Source organism: Periplaneta americana, chromosome 17, assembly GCF_040183065.1.
Source record: "Periplaneta americana isolate PAMFEO1 chromosome 17, P.americana_PAMFEO1_priV1, whole genome shotgun sequence".
NCBI lineage: Eukaryota > Metazoa > Arthropoda > Insecta > Blattodea > Blattidae > Periplaneta > Periplaneta americana.
Genome location: NC_091133.1, coordinates 131,736,326 through 131,756,753, shown reverse-complemented (window position 1 = coordinate 131,756,753; position 20,428 = coordinate 131,736,326). Strand labels below are relative to the sequence as shown.

General features: G+C 35.6%; 1 protein-coding gene across 4 annotated transcripts in view; it reads left to right on the top strand.

Moving 5' to 3' along the window:
• The window catches only part of Ddr (discoidin domain-containing receptor 2), a 1,446,713-nt gene that overhangs the window by 822,439 nt on the left and 603,846 nt on the right, over positions 1 to 20,428 (top strand). For all 4 annotated transcript variants that reach the window (XM_069815692.1, XM_069815694.1, XM_069815693.1 and 1 more), the window contains one exon: positions 2,001 to 2,106. In XM_069815692.1, coding sequence (XP_069671793.1) covers positions 2,001 to 2,106 — 106 coding nt within the window. The remainder of the gene's footprint in view (positions 1 to 2,000; positions 2,107 to 20,428) is intronic.

The window sequence follows — 20,428 nt, the reverse complement described above, 5'->3', positions numbered from 1 at the left end:
CTATAGATATTGAAACAGAATATAAAGTTTTCTGTGCGCAAGGATTTATTTTAATCTTACCTGTCCTTGATTCACTCAGGAGTTAACGTAATGGCAAGCGCCTCTTTTTTTCAAACTTTCGCTCTCCTCTGTTACAGAGCACTTACCAACCTAGTATCGCAGTATACTATTAGTCTATCTATACGAGGTCAGTCTAAAAAGTATCCGACCTTAAATTTTCCCGCGCAAAGTAGTGATTCTAAGACGGCGCCACTGTGCACGGTGGAAGGAGGAACCGTAATGCGCATGCTTGAATTTTTTCACCGCATTCGCTTGTGCCAGTCACTGGCTGGTGGTCGCCAAGTAAGGTGCTGTTCTAAGTGTTTGTCGGATTTAGTTTTCTCGCAAGATGACTGAACGAATTGAGCAAAGATACTGCATCAAATTTTGTCAAAAGCTTGGTGATTCTCAAAGTCAAACAATTCCTAAGATTCAGCAGGTGTTTGGGGAAGATGCGATGGGTGTAACACAAATTAAGGAGTGGTTCAACCGATTCAAAGATGGCCGCACATCAGCGGAGAGTGATCAGCGTTGTGGCAGGCCCCAAACTGCTCGGAGTGCAGCTGTTGTTGAGAGGGTGCGAAATTTGGTGATGGCAGATCGTCGTTTGACCGTGCGGGAGATTGCCGAAGAGGTTGGAGTGAGTAAAGATTCTGCACATGCAATTTTGCGTGATGATTTGAACATGAACCGAGTGGCTGCGAAATTCGTGCCCAAGTTGTTGTCCCCGGAACAAAAAGACCTCAGTCGTGACGTTGCACAGGACCTTCTGGACACCGCCAACACTGATCCTGGGTTTCTGAACACCGTGATAACTGGAGATGAGTCATGGGTGTAGGGTACGACCCAGAAATAAAAAGACAGTCGTCGCAATGGAAGCATCCCGAGTCTCCAAGGCCGAAGAAAGCGCGGCAGGTGCGAAGCAAAATCAAGGTGATGCTGACTGTTTTCTTTGATGTCCGTGGAATTGTGCATCACGAATACGCACCGGAAGGACAAACGGTGACAAAGGAGTACTATCACGATGTTCTCCGGCGACTCCGTGATGCAGTTCGGCGCAAAAGACCAGACATGTGGACGGCGAACAACTGGCACTTGCATCACGACAACGCCCCCGCACATTCATCCCAATTGATCCACACTTTCTTGGCCAAACCTGGAATTACAACCGTTCGCCAACCTCCCTACTCTCCAGACCTGGCTCCTTGCGACTTCCGGTTGTTTCCAAAATTGAAGACACCACTGAAAGCATCCCGTTTTGAGAGTAGAGAAGAGATAATGCGGAACGCGACGACGGAGCTGAACACCATTCCAAAAGAAGACTTCCAGAGGTGTTTCCGGCAGTGGAAGGATCGGTGGGCTAACTCGGCCTGTCTAAAAAGTATCCGACCTTTAGCCAGAAAAATATTTCAAATACCTGACGGGGTTGGGACTCTAATCCCCTTCAAAGTAGGCCCTTGTGCTTGCACACACTTAGCCCACACTTAGGAAATAAGTAAATAAATAAATAAGTAAATAAATAAAGAAGTAAATAAATAAAGAGGTAAATAAATAAGTAAGTAAATAAATAAAGAAGGAAATAAGTAAATAAATAAAGAAGTAAATAAATAAATAAATAAATAAATAAGTAAATAAATAAGTAAATAAGTATGTAAATAAATAAATAAATAAATAACACTGAGTTCCAAGATAGTAGCATAGCAATAGACGTTAATGCTCTTTTAATAATACCATTTATGGAATAATGTCTTGAAAATCGTCCTGCACTCTTAGGGCAAGTTAAAGCATGACGGCCGTGAACATCGGCAATGACACCACATATGCATTTATGATCAGTCCATATTGAAAACGTGTTAAGTTTTCTTATAATATCCCACTTACCCACTTACTTGTGTCCCGCTTTAATTTATAGATTGCTTGTTTTGTGATCTCGTGCTAATGTTTTACGGTCTTGATTACAGTGAACTGCGGGTCACCGCTGGGTCTGGAGTCAGGGGCGATCCCAGACGCCGACATCAGCGCCAGCTCAGCGTACGATTCTGGCATCGTGGGACCCCAGCATGGAAGGTAAACACAATATTACTTGCAAAACCTCCCTCTCTCTCTCTTTCTATGGGAAACAGCTTGTAAATGTTTATCATTAATCTGAGTCACGCTTAAAATCATCAGAAGGCAAAATGTGACACATGAATATTTGCATAGTTTGTCTAGTTATACTTCAGTTATTACTGGCGTTATTAAATTTCGACACGTGTAAGAAATATTTATTTATTTATTTATTTATTTATTTATTTATTTATTTATTTATTTATTTATTTATTTATTTATTTATTTATTTATTTATTAATTAATTTATTTATTTATTTATTTATTTATTCATTTATTTATTTTTGGCAACATCGTTAAACATTTTAAATTGGAAGATTCATGAGGAAGTACATTGTGTATCATCAGATGGTTCTTTTAGACGGGCAAACATTATTGCTATCAACGGACGCTTAAAACGGGCTCTTGTTCTTGACCCTATTATCCGTTTCGAAAGATACCTAAATCAAGCCACCGAAGTTGATATTGAGAAGAAGTCCATGTATGAACTTTGTCTGCCGTATTTTTCTCAAAGTACAACGTCCCTCTTAGACAATGGTCCGTCATTGGTTTGCTGTTTGGCAGTAGAGGTTCAATCACAAAATTCACATGGAATTATCTTAAGGAACTTCACATTCTTTTTGATTATGTAATGTCTATTCTTATAAATATTATCAAGGATTCTCTTCAAATATTACATCATCATCTCTATTTCAATTAATCAACTTATATTTGCCTTAAACAATTAACTTTTTTTTTCTTTAATGTATCACATCACACTATATTGTACATGTTTATTATATTCAGGACCCTTGTGGTCACTCAAATTCTTTGAGCTGATGTCTATAATTTATAAATAAATAAATAAATAAATAAATAAATAAATAAATATATATATATATTTATTTATTTATTTAATCTAACAGGATTAAGGCCATAAGGCCTTCTCTTCCATCCTACTAGATAGCACATATATAAATACATATTATCCATTTAGAGGATCATTTCGATACTAACCGTGTCAAACACTTTGAACATGTGCCAGATTCTACGGGGTGAAATTTACTTTCAATTCCCTACTACAGTAATACGACGTGTAGTGAAAAATTTTGCTGAGGTCTAATATGGATCTAATGACAAGCATCCAGCACCAGGATGGTGCAGGGTTTTTGTCAAGCTCCACATAACTGATTCAGTTCGTAAATAACGTGTATAGTCCCGTCGCTGTTATTTCCGGCGTGACTCCTCCTCTTTTCTTACGCCTTAGGAAGTGAAGGCTCTATAAAGTCTGGGTAGGTAGTATCGTTCGCCATTTTTGTTCTTTCGTTGCCGAGCCACCAGACGAGGAACCTACTTGCTGAATCTTTAAACATTATCATGTCATAGCTCCCATGACAAATCAAACGCACTGTAATTGAGCAAATAATTGAGCGGCAAATAACGTCCTCGTGTGCTCTCTGCGAACACCAACGAAAGAGCCAAAATGGCGGGCGACTATATTAAGTATTTATCGAGCCTTAGGAAGCGCATAACGTCATCATCAGCAAATGAAAAAACGCACATGTTTAAATGTAGCCTATCTCCAACGTGATTGGCTGCCGGAAATAAGAGCGACGGGACTATTAGTGACAAGATTCTGCCTGAGCTAGGTTAAGTTTCGTAACAGTCAAAAGTTCAATCTCTTAAATTTTGTACTAGTATTAGTTATCCGTCAGTTCCAAGTGTATATCCACCTTAAAATATATTCAGATTATCTTAAATTAACAGTCAGATGACTCGTTAATAATCTAGAGCAGTGATGTCAAAACAAGCGCATTTTTCTGACCTTGACGTCGTGCGCGGGCATCAAGCGCTAAGTATGGAAAGAGGAAGAATTATGTTTATGAATAAGCAGCCTGTTGGATTAAGAAAACAGTGGTGCACAAACTTCAGACGGAACGTGAAATTTTATGTCGTTATTTTTTAAATGGTTTCTTTCTGTTCGATATTTTATTTATTGTCTGTAAAACAAAAGTACTAATACCAATTTCTTAATATTGTACTTGTGTTTTAAATGTTAATAATATAATAAAGAGTTAAGAAAGAATATTCACATAAATTCCATAGTAGTACAACTATACTGTACTAAGTGAATGAAACACATCATTCATAAACAAAGTGATATTCCAAAGAAAGAAATTGAGTATGACATAGTAAGTTGGAATTGAAAGTAATCAATAAACTAATCAAAGCAATATTACAGTACAAAGCAAAGTTACCTAGGTGCTGTATATGTTTTAAGTGTAACTAATATTCCATAACAAAACTCTTATCGCATTATGCTTTTAAGGTGATATTTGGTGAGCAAATTCCTATCATCAGAATATTAAATTTTTACTACACATGAGCACGTATCTTTTGCTTATGATGTAACAGTAGTTGCTTTGTTAATTCATTTCCTTCCATGCGAATATTTTCAAAATTTCCAATACACTATCTTCAGTAATAGGACGTATATACGGTATATTAGATTTACGAAAACATTCTGTAAGGCTACTAAATAAATAGGCCTATATCTGAAAATTTCACTTTTCTATAAAACAAGTTAAGAAAATATATCCCTTTTCAATAAAAAAAATCAAACTTGTGAAAAATGAGCATTATATTAAAACGTACATTCTTATAATGCTCTTATACTTCTCAGACAAATCTAAAAATTAACACGGATACAGTTTTAATAAGTTCTCTTCCCTTTATCTATTGAATCAGCGTTGGCCATCCCTGAATATAACTCGACCAAGGGGCATATACTACCTCTTTCGTCTGTCTCTTTCCTTTCCGCTGTAAAGCGCGCAGGCTCTCCTGAGCTCTAAAGCGCGCGCTTGCTCCTGCGGGCATCAATTGAAATGACTGATCTAGAGTATTATTATCTGAAGCTACTTCACATATTTTTGAAGCCTAATGTGATACGAGCCTTGCACTTATGAATTTAGTGTTACTCACCGGACGTACATGGCGCTGTGTCTTATGAGGACTTGCCTGTTTGTTACCCACTGTCAGGACAAACTGATTAATAATTAATATATTCACGGAAGGAAAGTATACAGCGATAAACGATTCGTATGAGGAATAGTGTAATATGCAGAGTTATTCAGTGGGGTGGAATGTATCGTGTCAGGCGCTCGTTGTAGCAGGACAGGTGGTTGGTTGCGCTGCGCTGAAGAGAGGTCAGTGCGAGGATAGGATTCCTGTGCTTGCATAATGAATATAAGCGACTAGTCGTGACTGTGAGGTGCATGCAATGTCATTTCCAATGAAGCCGGGTTCTAAACATTGCCCTGACTGCAAGATGCGCAATGCTGCAGTTTAGTTTCTTCAGAGTTCTCTCTCTCTTACTTGGTTATTTAACGACGCCGTATCAACTGCTAGGTTATTTAGCGTCGATGAGATTGATGATAGCGAGATGGTATTTGGCGAGATGAGGCCGAGGATTCGCCTGTCATTCACTTTGCTAGAATACTTACGTTACCGTCAATGTTTATTCTCAATTGCCATCTGTATGCTAAGCGTAGAGAGGGTTTGGAATTGAACGGGTTACATCAGCTTCTTGCCTATGCGGATGGCGTGAATATGTTAGGAGAAAATCCACAAACGATTAGGGAAAACACGGGAATTTTACTGGAAGCAAGTAAAGAGATAGGTTTGGAAGTAAATCCCGAAAAGACAAAGTATATGCTTGTCTCGTGACCAGAATATTGTACGAAATGGAAATATAAAAATTGAAAATTTATCTTTTAAAGAGGTGGAGAAGTTCAAATATCTTGGAGCAACAGTAACAAATATAAATGATACTCGAAAGGAAATTAAACACAGAATAAATATGGGAAATGCCTGTTATTATTCGGTTGAGAAGCTTTTATCATCCAGTCTGCTGTCAAAAATTCTGAAAGTTAGAATTTATAAAGCATTTATATTACCGGTTGTTCTTCATGGTTGTGAAACTTGGACTCTCACTTTGAGAGAGGAACATAGGTTAAGGGTGTTTGAGAATAAGGTGCTTAGGAATATATTTGGGGCTAAGAGGGCTGAAGTTACAGGAGAATGGAGCAAGTTACACTATACAGAACTGCACGCATTGTATTCTTCACCTGACAAAATTAGGAACATTTAATCAGACGTTTGAGATGGGCAGGGCATGTAGCATGTATGGGCGAATCCAGAAATGCATATAGAGTGTTAGTTGGGAGGCCGGAGGGAAAAAGATCTTTAGGGAGGCCGAGACGTAGATGGGAAGATAATATTAAAATGGATTTGAAGGAGGTGGGATATGATGATAGAGAATGGATTAATCTTGCTCAGGATAGGGACCAATGGTGGGCTTATGTGAGGGCTGCAATGAACCTCCGGGTTCCTTTAAAGCCAGTAAGTAAGTAACTAAGTAAGTAAGTAATATGCATAATCTTCCTACTTGTTCATCCATTCACAATTTTTCTACCCGTTCCAGACTTGACATATATTTCACCAAGTACAAATATAGTACTATAAGCAATAGTTTTTATTTCCATCTCATATAAATTTTATAACTCTTTACCCATGAATATAAGAAATAAGTCATATTTAACTTTCAGAAGGTTAGTGAGAAAGGCATTGATGGCAAATCCACTCTACAGTGTCAATGAGTTTAACAATATTACGTTTTAGATTCTATTGTTTTAAAGTCATATAAATGACACATTTGTACATTTTAACCTGATCTTATACCATTTCTTTTAACACTTTTAATCTGTCTTTGTAATTGTCTGGTAATTGTATATTTATTTTAATTTTATTTTAATATCTATCCATATTATTGTAGGTCATGTATTATATATTTGTATTTTGACGTTGTCTATGGGCTGTATATTTGCTGAATGACATTAAATTATCTATGTATCTATGTATGTAAGAATGAATGTTAGAGATGCTTTTATAGAAATGTGGAGACATATTTTTCAAATGCAAGGAAATAACTAATTTCTGTTACAGAGAAGAGATTCCTAATAGCCTAAAGAACGTATGTCCCAAATATAATTTATGTAGGATTAATAGTTGTATGTATGTATGTATGTATGTATGTATGTATGTATGTATGTATGTATGTATGTATGTATGTATGCATGCATGCATACATGTATGTATGCATGTATGTATGTGTGTGTATGTATGTATTTACACTGCAAGTGGGCAAGCACCCGGTGGCAGTGGTATACCCAATATAAACGACACACAATAAAATGATAAACAATACACAATACAATCATAAACAATACACAACAAAATTTACAATAGACAATACAATTATACAATACACAATACAATTATAAACACAATACAATAAGAATACACAATACAGTTATATACACAATACAATTATATACACAATACAATAAGAATACACAATACAATTTAACACAATAATTACAATTAATAATTAAACATAAAATACCTAATTTTACAATACAACCTACATATGTATAGGCCCTACATAAGTTTCAATAGTCTTTCACTTTACTCTCATCTGACTCACTGTAGTGGCACTATGACGGATTTCACTGACACTTTAGCACACATTTCACTGACACTTTAGCACACATTTCACTGACACTCTATAACACATTTCACTGACACTATAGAACACATTTCATTGACGCTATAAATTATCACTGATCGGAACTATTCACTGCACTGTAAAACCTTAACTTCACTGACTCACCTCGCTTCACTGATACAACAGTTCAAATAAGTCACATAATTACACCCTTATGCATACTTATAAACAGAACTACATTTAAGCTAAACATTTCTAGTCTAAGGCCCTCTTACACGCTATTTTTAAATAATTTAAATAAGATATATAACTTTACATATGAAATAAAGCAAGAAAATTAAAGTTACAAGAATTTCAATCAGTTCAGCTTAATTTAAAATCTCTGTGCACCAGAGCTTCAAAAATGGCATCATAGTAGCTGACAAGATCATAAATGCTCGTTGAATTTGATGTAATTCACATTTCAAAGGATATTTTGAAGAAAAAATGAAAATTACTGGATTTTGACCATTTTAAGTGACCTCTCCCATTGAACGATACTCGGACAGATTTCCACGACTGATTTGCGATTCGAAAATTTTCTTTTGTGCGTCTAGAATTCTAGAGTCTGTAGTGCGAAGTATTCTATTGCCGAGGCTATATGTAGGGTATTCAAAATACCTGGCCTAAGTTTAGGTCTACTGCATGTGCTTTGTCTTTGACTCCGGACACCCTGTATACTCAGACTGGCGTTTGATATGTGTTTGGTTGTTCAACTCTATGCATTTGCGTTCGGCATTGATTGCCTTTTAGTTCCGTTTAACATTTCAATAGCGTAATTAATGCTAATAGACATTTGATGCTGGTGTTTTATGACCGATGAAACACCAGGTTTGTCACAGTTAAATATGCAGCAGCTAAACCGCCACCGCGTGAGTTGAAAGATACTGCAAATATGACAGAGGTCTTAAATTTGGCTGTTTTCTGTTGCACTTTACGTTTCCATAGCCGCGTATTTCACTGTGTTTGAATTTCATATCAAAGAACCGACCCAATATTCACATCCCATACTATTAACAAAACAGAAGCCTGCTACAATCAATAACTACTCTGAATTCTTTAAATAAAATCGAGTTGCCCTCGTTATAGGTTAGCATAACGGGCAGACCATGGCGGTCTCACATGTTTTGTTAAGAGCTGTGTTTTAATTGTCCGTCTATGGTCACATAATTTTATTACGAATATTAACATAATAATATTTAAGTTTTAACATGATGGCTATGCTGCGGAGAAGAATTCTTTCTCTACGCACATTCCTTGTCCGACTTTTCTGTTTGCCATTTGGTAATAAAGACGTTAACTTCATACAAGAAGGACTGTCTATTAAGATGGGAGCACGCCACGCAATTACCTGAGAATCATTCCATCGCCACTCTCACCACACACGTTCATAAACATATAGTTCTTATTATTAATTCATTATTCTCATTTCATAAGATATTTCATTGCCCAACTAAAAGGCTGAAAATAGGTTTACAGTTATTTGAGAAACCATAATCTATATATATAATTTGAACTGGTAATGGAAATTACGAGAAAACGGCTGAACGGATTTTAATGAGTGACCCCTCATTTTCATGCCTGGCATCCAAAGTTTTTCGGAAAAGTAGTAGCTTTCAGTTAAATGTCAATTTTCCTACATAATTTTCCTATTTTCCAAAATCCATCTGTTGTCAGTTTTGAGAACTATTATTATTATTGAATCACGGCCGGCTTGATTGAATTTCAGAACAAACCACACACTACAATAAACAATAGGCTATTACACGAAGGCCATGACCTGCAGGATTGCCGACATATTTAGAGCTCAATTCAATTTGTTATTAAAAACTGATTCTGCAGTGTATAATTTTCTGAGTACAGCTGTGTATTGGATATTCAGATCTACGAAACTTGAGGTGGTTTGATGACATTATTACCATTAGGAATTAAATATTATTATAGTTAATATCATGATGCGTCTATTTTTCATTAATTGTACATAATATTGATGCTATATTGATGACATAAAAGTGAAACGTTTTGAGGTTATGTAAGTAAATGTAGAGAATATCTTAATTTAGATCTTCATTTCTATAATTTACGGAGTGACTGCTATATATAACTACAAAACTTAAGTAAGATAATAATATTGTTATTAAAAATCAAATATTTTTATACTTATTAAACCAGTGGGGTTGGGTCTTTTTCATATACTTAATGGCGGTGTAGTGTAGATATTGATGTGTCATTGTCTTCAGTATTGGCTCGAGAGAGCGCAAAAATTACAGTTCCTAACGAAAGATAAAAAGGTATTACTTACTGATAAAATAAGAGGCCTAGAAAATTTTGTAATCTCCAGATCATTTCAGCAAGATCTCTTAGTAGGATAAAATGATTTTACGCTCTACATTTCAAGTTCTACATGCAGCAGCTATACGAAAATGCTATTGCTCGAAAGCTTAGCAAACCTGACATTTTTTAACTTTTGCGTACAATCCACAATGACCTGAAATAGCTACTGCTATCGTCCTGACATTGATACTTGCGTTTTCGCGTTGAAACTCAAAAACTGAAGTTGGATAGGTTCAAGAAAAAGTATTTGGCCTAAAAAAATCCATTCAGAGGGAGTATGTTTCATTATTATGGAAGCAAGTAACTATCAAAAAGACAAGTATTCTTCATTGAAAATAAATCTGAAAAATTTTTATTTGAACGTCTAATGAACTTAGTTTGCAGCAGCATTTGCTGCACAAGCCACTAGTTTATTAGAAAGGAAAAAAAAATTAAAAGTATTGTCACTCACATTACAAGACAAGGATATGGATATTGTATGCATACACAATAATGGCAAACTCTGCTCTTCTAAAAACTGAATATATAAAGTATCTATATATATAATTTGAACTGGTAATGGAAATTATGGGAAAACGGCTGAACGGATTTTAATAAATGACCCCTCATTTTGAAGCTTAGAACCCGTAGTTTTTTCAGAAAAATAGTAACGTTCAGTGAAGCGTTAGTTTTCCTACATAATTTTCATATTTTCCAAAATCCATCTTTCGTCAGTTTTGAGAACTAATTGCATTATTTCAAAATAAAACAAAACACACACTAGCCTACAATAAACAATAGGCTATTACACGAAGGCCATGACCTGCAAGATTGTTGACATATTTAGATCTCAAATTCAATTGGTTATTAAAAGCTTCAAGGCTTACTGAAAATAATTTACAGGTCTGATTCTGCGGTGTGTAATTTTCTGAGTGCAGCTGTGTATTGGATATTAAAATCTACAAAATTTGAGATGGTTTGATGGCATTATTACCATTAGAAATTAAATATTATTATAATTAATGTCATGATGCGAATATTTTTCATTAATTATACGTATTAATGCTATATTGAGGATATGAAAGTGAAACTTTTGGGGTTATAAAGTAGATGTAGAGAATATACGAAATTAGATCTTCATTTCTATAATTTACTGAATGGCGGTTATTTAGTATAGCCTATAACTATAAAACTTACGTTAGATAATAATATTGTTATTAAAATTGAAATATTTTTATAGTTATTAATCAAGTGAGGTTGGGTCTTTTTCATATACTTAATGGCGGTGTGGTGTTGATATTTACATGCGTCATTCTCTTCAGTATTGGCTCGAGAGAGCGCAAAAATTATATTTCCTAAGGAAAAACCAAAAGGTATTAGTTACTGATAAAATAAGAGACCTAGAAAATTTTGTAGTCTCCCGATCATTTCAGCAAGATCTCTTAGCAGGATGAAATGATTTTACCCTCTACATTTCAAGCTCTCCATGCAGCAGGTATACCAAGATGCTATGTTTATTGTTCGAAAGCATAGCAAACCTGACATTTTTTTAACTTTCGCGTACAATCCACAATGACCTGAATTAGCTATTATTTAGACCCACATGAAAAACCCACTGATCGTCCTGATATTGTTACTTGCGTTTTCGCGTTGAAACTCAAAACCTGAAGGTGGATAAGTTCAAGAATAAGTATTTGGCACAAAAGAAACATTCAGAGGGAGTATGTTTCATTATTATGGAAGAAAATAGCTTTCAAAATATCTGGTATTCTTTATTGAAAATAAATCTGAAAAATTGTTATTTGAACGTCTAATTTACTTAGGTTGCAGCATTTGCTGCAAAGCCACTAGTATATGTATATATACACTATATAATATATTTTGTTGGACATCGGCTAAGATAAGTTACAGGAGAATGGAGAAAGTTATACAACGCAGAACTGCACGCATTGTATTCTTCACCTGACATAATTAGGAACATTAAATCCAGACGTTTGAGATGGGCAGGGCATGTAGCACGTATGGGCGAATCCAGAAATGCATATAGAGTGTTTGTTGGGAGACATGAAGGAAAAAAGACTTTGGGGGAGGCCGAGACGTAGATGGGAGGATAATATTAAAATGGATTTGAGGGACCTGGGATATGGTGCTAGGGACTGGATTAATCTTGATCAGGATAGAGACCGATGCGGGCTTATGTAAGGGCGGCAATGATCCTCCGGGTTTTCTAAAAGCCATAAGTAGGCCTAAGTAAGTTCACATCACAATTTAATGGCGATCACTGGGCAGGAGTGTAATTCCTGAAAGATGTATTTAAATTATGAAAAATCTGCTAGATTTCTGTCACTCACATTACAGTTCTCTGTCACGCACATTACTTGGTCAGAATTACTTAGTACAAAAATTATTTTGAAGTGAAATTTATAGAACGAAGATATTACAACCTATAATTTTTATTTGGTTATTTAACGACGCTGTATCAACTACTAGGTTATTTAGCGTCGATGAGATTGGTGATAGCAAGATGATATTTGGCGAGATGAGGCCGAGGATTCGCCATAGATTACCTGGCATTCACCTTACGGTTGGGGAAAACCTCGGAAAAACCCAACCAGATAATCAGCCCAAGCGGGGATCGAACCCGCGCCGTACAACCTATAATTAATATATAATAAAATGAAATGCGAAGAAAAAATCATACAAGGTTTAGTATTTTAAAAAGTATATAATGCTTGTTTTAGTATAAAATTACATATGATATTATATAACTCAGGGCTTTGAAGGTACCAAATTTTTAAAAGATTCCTTATATCATTATATAAGAAAGGAAAACTGACCATAAAATCACTGAAATTTTCTTGAAAAATCAAGCAGCAACTTGAAGCTCAGTTTCATAAGGAAAACAGTATCCCACCGAAATTCCTTGTAAATAGGAAGTACACAGTGTTGGCAGTGGTTAAAATAAAAATACAACCTTAGCTCATAATTTAAAACATTGATGAAATGTCCCATTCTTTATGGAATGATTCTTGAGAGTTTTTAACCTGAAAGTCTGCGTAGGAAGTCTTTTTTTTTTTTAAGAGAATTTGTCGACATATTCATTGACAATTTTTAGACCAGTTCACGAAGTATAACCAACCCCTCTTTTAAGGGAACACGGAATTTCCGATCTTGAAAATGTTTTTTTAATTGTCTATTTTACGACGCTTTTTCAACTGCTAAGGTTATATAGCGTCTGAATGAGATGAAGGTGATAATGCCAGCGAAATGAGTGCAGGATTCTGCGCCAAAAGTTACCCAGCCTTTACACTTAATGGGTTGAGGGAAATCCCGAAAAAAAACTCGACCAGATAACTTGTCCCAACCAGGATTTCAACCCGAGCCCGCTCGTTTCACGGTCATGTTAAGCGTTACTCCACAGCGGTGTTAAATTATGTCTTACTTAAGAAACTTTTTCTCAAAAACTGTTGAAGCTAGACAGCTGATTTTTACAGTGCACGAACACGTAACTTAGCTTCATGCTGAAACAACGATTTTCAGAACATAACACCCTATAATATCTGCAAAATTTAACAAATTTCAAAACCTTTTTTTTTTCAGTACATGTGAAGCATTCAAATAAAAACTTTCCGAAAGTTTCAACTTTCCAGATCAAATAGAGAAAAGGTTCGTTTTGTACGTGAAAACTAAAGTTATGGAAAATAAATGTCAATCTATACAAAACCAGGAATAGAACCAGGGTTTGCTAAATAATACGACCGCTATCTAGCAGTGGAACATCAGAAGAGGGATGAGTGAAATGTACAGAATATCATAAAGATGTGTGAAAGGTAGAGAATATCATAAAAAGGACTAGTGAATTGTAGGGAATATCATAAGAGTGATGAGTGAAATGTAGAGAATATCAGAAGAGGGATGAGTGATATATATGTACAGAATATTATGAAAAGAATGAGTGATGATGAGTGAAATGTAGAGAATATCATAGAGGTGAGTGAAAGGTAGAGAAGATCATAAGAAGGACGAGTCAAATGCAGAGCATATCAGAAGATGAGTGAGTGATATATATGTACAGAATATTATGAAAAGGATGAGTGAAATATAGAGCATATATATAATATATATAATTTATTTCCAAGAAATAGTCTGCCCAGGCATCCTGGGTTGCCAGAAACACAGAATAACACACATATAAGAATAGTAATGATTACAGTAAAATAGACGAGTCAAATTGAAATGTGAACTAGGAGCTTAAATTTAAGAAATAATAAATTTGTACATATATATGTAACAATCACGCACTAACGAATAGAAAAGGGGGGGATTATGATATTCCATATAAATGATTTTTCAGAATCGCCACAGACCCTTTAATGGTTGAAGTAATTATTTTTGGAATGATATCATGGATTCCAAATGTTTTGATAGTTTTTACAGTTGATCGTGGGATGGTGCCCCTCGCTCCGATCATTAAACCATGTACTTCCCAGGTGACTTCCATCTCATATTTTTCTCGAAAATACGGAATAGTAGGCTCATAAATTTGTTGTTTCTCGGATGGTTGGGTCTGGCTCATCTCAAATCTAACAGTTGGTCCAGTATAAAGCCTTTACTATTAGTCTTGTCTAGAGCCACGATGTCCGCTCTTCTAATTCCGCCGCCTTCAGACGCAACGCAGTGCACCTCTTCATGGACCTCGAAGGATCTTTTTCTAAGGGCTTGTGCTATTAGTTTTCGGATGTTATGATGGCGTGAATTTCTCAGGAGTTCTCCATGCTGACAGGATCCTAGGACGTGTGCTAAGGTTTCAATCTCGTTGCAGTATCTGCAACGGAAACCGTCCAAGGATCTCTCATGAAGACTTCTCACTGGTGCTACTTTAGCATTCATCTTAATTGCGTCCCGCCATTCAGAGGAAGACAGACCCTCCTTAGAAAAAATCCATTTATTTCCGGGAGTATATTCTTGAAATAAAATAACACCTTTTCCTTTATGTGGAAGCGCACACCATTTGTCGTACTCTTGTTTCGTAAGATTTTGTCGTAGTTTATGGACATTGATGTTACTTATATCCAGATCTTCAGGTGGAATTTTTAACTTCCTTGAACATACTTTCTTTTCTGCTGCTATTTTCCTTGTAGAAACGACAAGAGGATTCGAGGTTCTCAGTAATGTGTTGCAAATATTGAGATGCTGTAAATATGCTTCCCATTGAGCTTTGAAAAGGCTGAGACCCTTATATTTACGTTCGGTGTACAACATCGCGTCGGGCGTGTCTCCTGGCAAACATAAAATTTCCTTCACCGAACTTTTAGTTAACTTATCCACATCTTCGAGAAACCGGTCAGAAAGCTGGTGAAGGGGAGCATTTTGAAGAGATAAGCAAGTATGGGCCAAATATACATATTTAAATGATGAGTGAAATGTAGAGAATATCAGAAGAGGGATGAATGATATATATGTACAGAATATTATGAAAAGCATGAATAAAATGTGTAGCATATCATAAGAATGATGAGTGAAATGTAGAGAATATCATAAAGTGAGTTAAAAGTAGAGAATATCATAAGAAGGACGAGTCAAATGTAGAGCATATCAGAAGTTGAATGAGTGATATATATGTACAGAATATTATGAAAAGGATGAATGAAATATAGAGCATATCATAAGAATGATGAGTGAGATGTAGAAAATATCGTAAGAGGAATAGTGAAATGTAGACCATTGTGTGGCACGAGCACCTTCAAGGTCTTAGCATCTCTCTCCACGTGTCTGGTATTTCCGTTTTTTACTAGTTTTTACGCCTTGGGAATCTCCTAGAGGAATACAGAGTCTCTTCCTATATCGTTATAACCAAATTAAAAAGAACAACACGGGGAGAGTTGCTGCCCTTTGTGAAAGGTTAAGAAGATTGGAAGTTGCAGCTCTGTACAAGGCGATATATCTGAGAGGTCGTGCATCGAACCTCCTCCTCCTAATATCTGGCGGTGATTTATGCGAAACCAACACCTTCGCATCCTACTACTGGCCTTTTGTCTATGTGTACTCTAGCTTTGTGGCCACCCGTACATACATAAAGGCAACACAATCGGGACTATAAGATCGTCCTATAACATTGTGCCACAACAAGACCCAAGCACGCTCATAAATTTTCATGCCCCCTGCTCTCTCGCCCCTCTCAACTATTCTCTCTCTCTGTCTGTTTCTCTCTCTCGCCCTCGCCCAGGAGTTGAGTCAGAAGTCAGAATGAAAACCAACACGGAAAGCACACAGTACAGTATTTCTTTAGAATATTCAGGATTATAAGTGGGGGTGGAAGGGACAGCGCCTTTTCCAGCGTCTTCATTAGCGTGTGCACGAAAATTGCCTACAAATTAAGTGAAGGAATTAACATGTTTATGCAAATAAAGAAAGTGCTGCCAAGGGTTCGCAAGGCGGTGCTTGTGGAATTCGCATTCTGAAACCACGCCGCACTTGTAGGCAAGTAGTTTCATTGATCCGCGGAATCTCGGGTCTTACAAACTCTCAGGAGTAGTCTTACGATCTAGAATTGCTTCATTATGTTCCACACAGTTGCATTACATCGATCTGCACTTTTTTGTACGTCAGTATATTTTAAAGGCATGGTGAGGGCAGATAAGCTGGTACAATAACAATAGGAGTTTTGTCAGGATCCGTCTGTGATTATCTATTTTACAAATATTAGTAGTTTACAATATATGTCACATTTATTTATTTAGTTTTTTAGGGTGCTATTCATAGACTTTTCGCAGCACGCGCTACGAGCGTACTAAGCTAGCCCCGGCTATCCACTGGTTACTAGTACAGAATTCAAATCATATCCTATCGCTAACACTGGTTTATGAATACGAAAAACGCTGATCATCCACCGGAAGCCCGCGCTAAAAATGTCTATGAATACGGGCCTTAACGTTTCCGGCTTGAGTAAGCCATCTTCAGAAAAAAGTTTTATGCCTAGGCCATATATATGAAGTGGTACACATGTATATAGTACAAATAAATAAAACAGTTGAAAAATATGCAGTAATTCTCTGTGGAGATGAGTGAACATAGAATGATTAAAACATTACTGTATTAAAAACAAGGGCTATATAAGCCATGAGCAAAAGTTATTAAATAGTACATTATGCAACGAGCCTATAATGGTAGTAATTAAGACGCAAGTATGTTTGTTTATGAAACGAGCGCAAGCGAGTTTCATAATTTTCATACGAGCGTCTTAATTACCATTATAGGCAAGTTTCATACGACTTTTTATGCTCAACCATATTTCTACCTTGAAATTATTCATAAGTATTCATGTTATGGTTATGTAAGTGAGGAACGGAACTGACCTGAATTGTGAGATGTGCGCAGGCGCGAAAGTATTGATTTTTTCCGAGGCCGAATGTCATTGACCTTGATAGAGAATAAGATGAACATTAGTCTGATATAATCTGGAAATTGATTTAGAATTGAAAAACGAGATGGCAAATTGAATTTATTTGAATATTATTTACAATTAACGCTAATTATTATAGTAACAAAACATAACCTTCTGCGACAGTATTGGATTTCCAGCCTCCGTGACTTTTCGCTAATTGTCTTTCGATTGCATATCCGAGAATAATCGATATTTGCGGTTTTATAACGGTACAAAGGTAACTTGTCATTGGCTGAGCACCTGAACTTTAATGAATAGGTGTACTTTAATGAGCTGCATTAAAAGGCTACTACCAGGTGTATAATTACTAAATTTCGGCATGGTCGAGCATAAAAGTTATTAAATACTAAAAGTAAAACCATGTGCGATGTGGTTGCGATTAAAATAGGTTGGTTCATCTGTAGTAATGTCCAGATCTAACTAGAATACGTATAGTGAATCAACTGTGAGGGAAGAAAAGAAAATATGTATCAGATTGTGGTACCTATGCCAAATTATAATGAGGGGTCATATACAAGAACAGAGCATATATGTAAATCATAATACTGTTAAAGCTATGAAAAGCTTACAAAGCCACATACTGTAAAACTAGTTACAAACATCACGATGTAAAATATGTATGCGAGCGCATGGAACAGTTGTACTAAATGAAATTGAAATTCTAATGTGGTTTAATAGAAACGGAGTTTGTTAAATGAAAATTATGATTTATTGATGTAATTAAATAGGTTATAAAATGAATCCAAACAAAATCCAACTTACTATCATGTGTGCTATGAAGACATCCCTGTAGACGCTGGAGGTAGGAAGACAACTGTTTGGTGCGCTGCGTTTGCAAGTTTAAATAAATAAATAGATAGATAGGTAGGTAGGTAGGTAGATAGGTAGATAGGTAGATAGATAGATAGGTAGGTAGATAGGTAGATAGATAGATAGGTAGATAGATAGGTAGGTAGGTAGATAGGTAGATAGGTAGATAGGCAGGTAGGTAGGTAGGTAGATAGGTAGATAGATAGGTAGATAGATAGATAGATAGATAGATAGATAGATAGATAGATAGATAGATAGATAGATGGGTGGGTGGGTGGGTGGGTGGGTGGGTGGGTGGGTGGGTGGGTGGGTGGGTGGGTGGGTGGGTGGGTGGGTGGGTGGGTGGGTGGGTGGGTGGGTGGGTGGGTGGGTGGGTGGGTGGGTGGGTGGGTGGGTGGGTGGGTGGGTGGGTGGGTGGGTGGGTGGGTGGGTGGGTGGGTGGGTGGGTGGGTGGGTGGGTGGGTGGGTGGGTGGGTGGGTGGGTGGGTGGGTGGGTGGGTGGGTGGGTGGGTGGGTGGGTGGGTGGGTGGGTGGGTGGGTAGGTAGGTAGGTAGGTAGGTAGGTAGGTAGGTAGGTAGGTAGATAGATAGATAGATAGATAGATAGATAGATAGATAGATAGATAGATAGATAGATAGATAGATAGATAGATAGATAGATAGATAGATAGATAGATAGATAGATAGATAGATAGATAGATAGATAGATAGATAGATAGATAGATAGATAGATAGATAGATAGATAGATAGATAGATAGATAGATAGATAGATAGATAGATAGATAGATAGATAGATAGATAGATAGATAGATAGATAGATAGATAGATAGATAGATAGATAGATAGATAGATAGATAGATAGATAGATAGATAGATAGATAGATAGATAGATAGATAGATAGATAGATAGATAGATAGATAGATAGATAGATAGATAGATAGATAGATAGATAGATAGATAGATAGATAGATAGATAGATAGATAGATAGATAGATAGATAGATAGATAGATAGATAGATAGATAGATAGATAGATAGATAGATAGATAGATAGATAGATAGATAGATAGATAGATAGATAGATAGATAGATAGATAGATAGATAGATAGATAGATAGATAGATAGATAGATAGATAGATAGATAGATAGATAGATAGATAGATAGATAGATAGATAGATAGATAGATAGATAGATAGATAGATAGATAGATAGATAGATAGATAGATAGATAGATAGATAGATAGATAGATAGATAGATAGATAGATAGATAGATAGATAGATAGATAGATAGATAGATAGATAGATAGATAGATAGATAGATAGATAGATAGATAGATAGATAGATAGATAGATAGATAGATAGATAGATAGATAGATAGATAGATAGATAGATAGATAGATAGATAGATAGATAGATAGATAGATAGATAGATAGATAGATAGATAGATAGATAGATAGATAGATAGATAGATAGATAGATAGATAGATAGATAGATAGATAGATAGATAGATAGATAGATAGATAGATAGATAGATAGATAGATAGATAGATAGATAGATAGATAGATAGATAGATAGATAGATAGATAGATAGATAGATAGATAGATAGATAGATAGATAGATAGATAGATAGATAGATAGATAGATAGATAGATAGATAGATAGATAGATAGATAGATAGATAGATAGATAGATAGATAGATAGATAGATAGATAGATAGATAGATAGATAGATAGATAGATAGATAGATAGATAGATAGATAGATAGATAGATAGATAGATAGATAGATAGATAGATAGATAGATAGATAGATAGATAGATAGATAGATAGATAGATAGATAGATAGATAGATAGATAGATAGATAGATAGATAGATAGATAGATAGATAGATAGATAGATAGATAGATAGATAGATAGATAGATAGATAGATAGATAGATAGATAGATAGATAGATAGATAGATAGATAGATAGATAGATAGATAGATAGATAGATAGATAGATAGATAGATAGATAGATAGATAGATAGATAGATAGATAGATAGATAGATAGATAGATAGATAGATAGATAGATAGATAGATAGATAGATAGATAGATAGATAGATAGATAGATAGATAGAT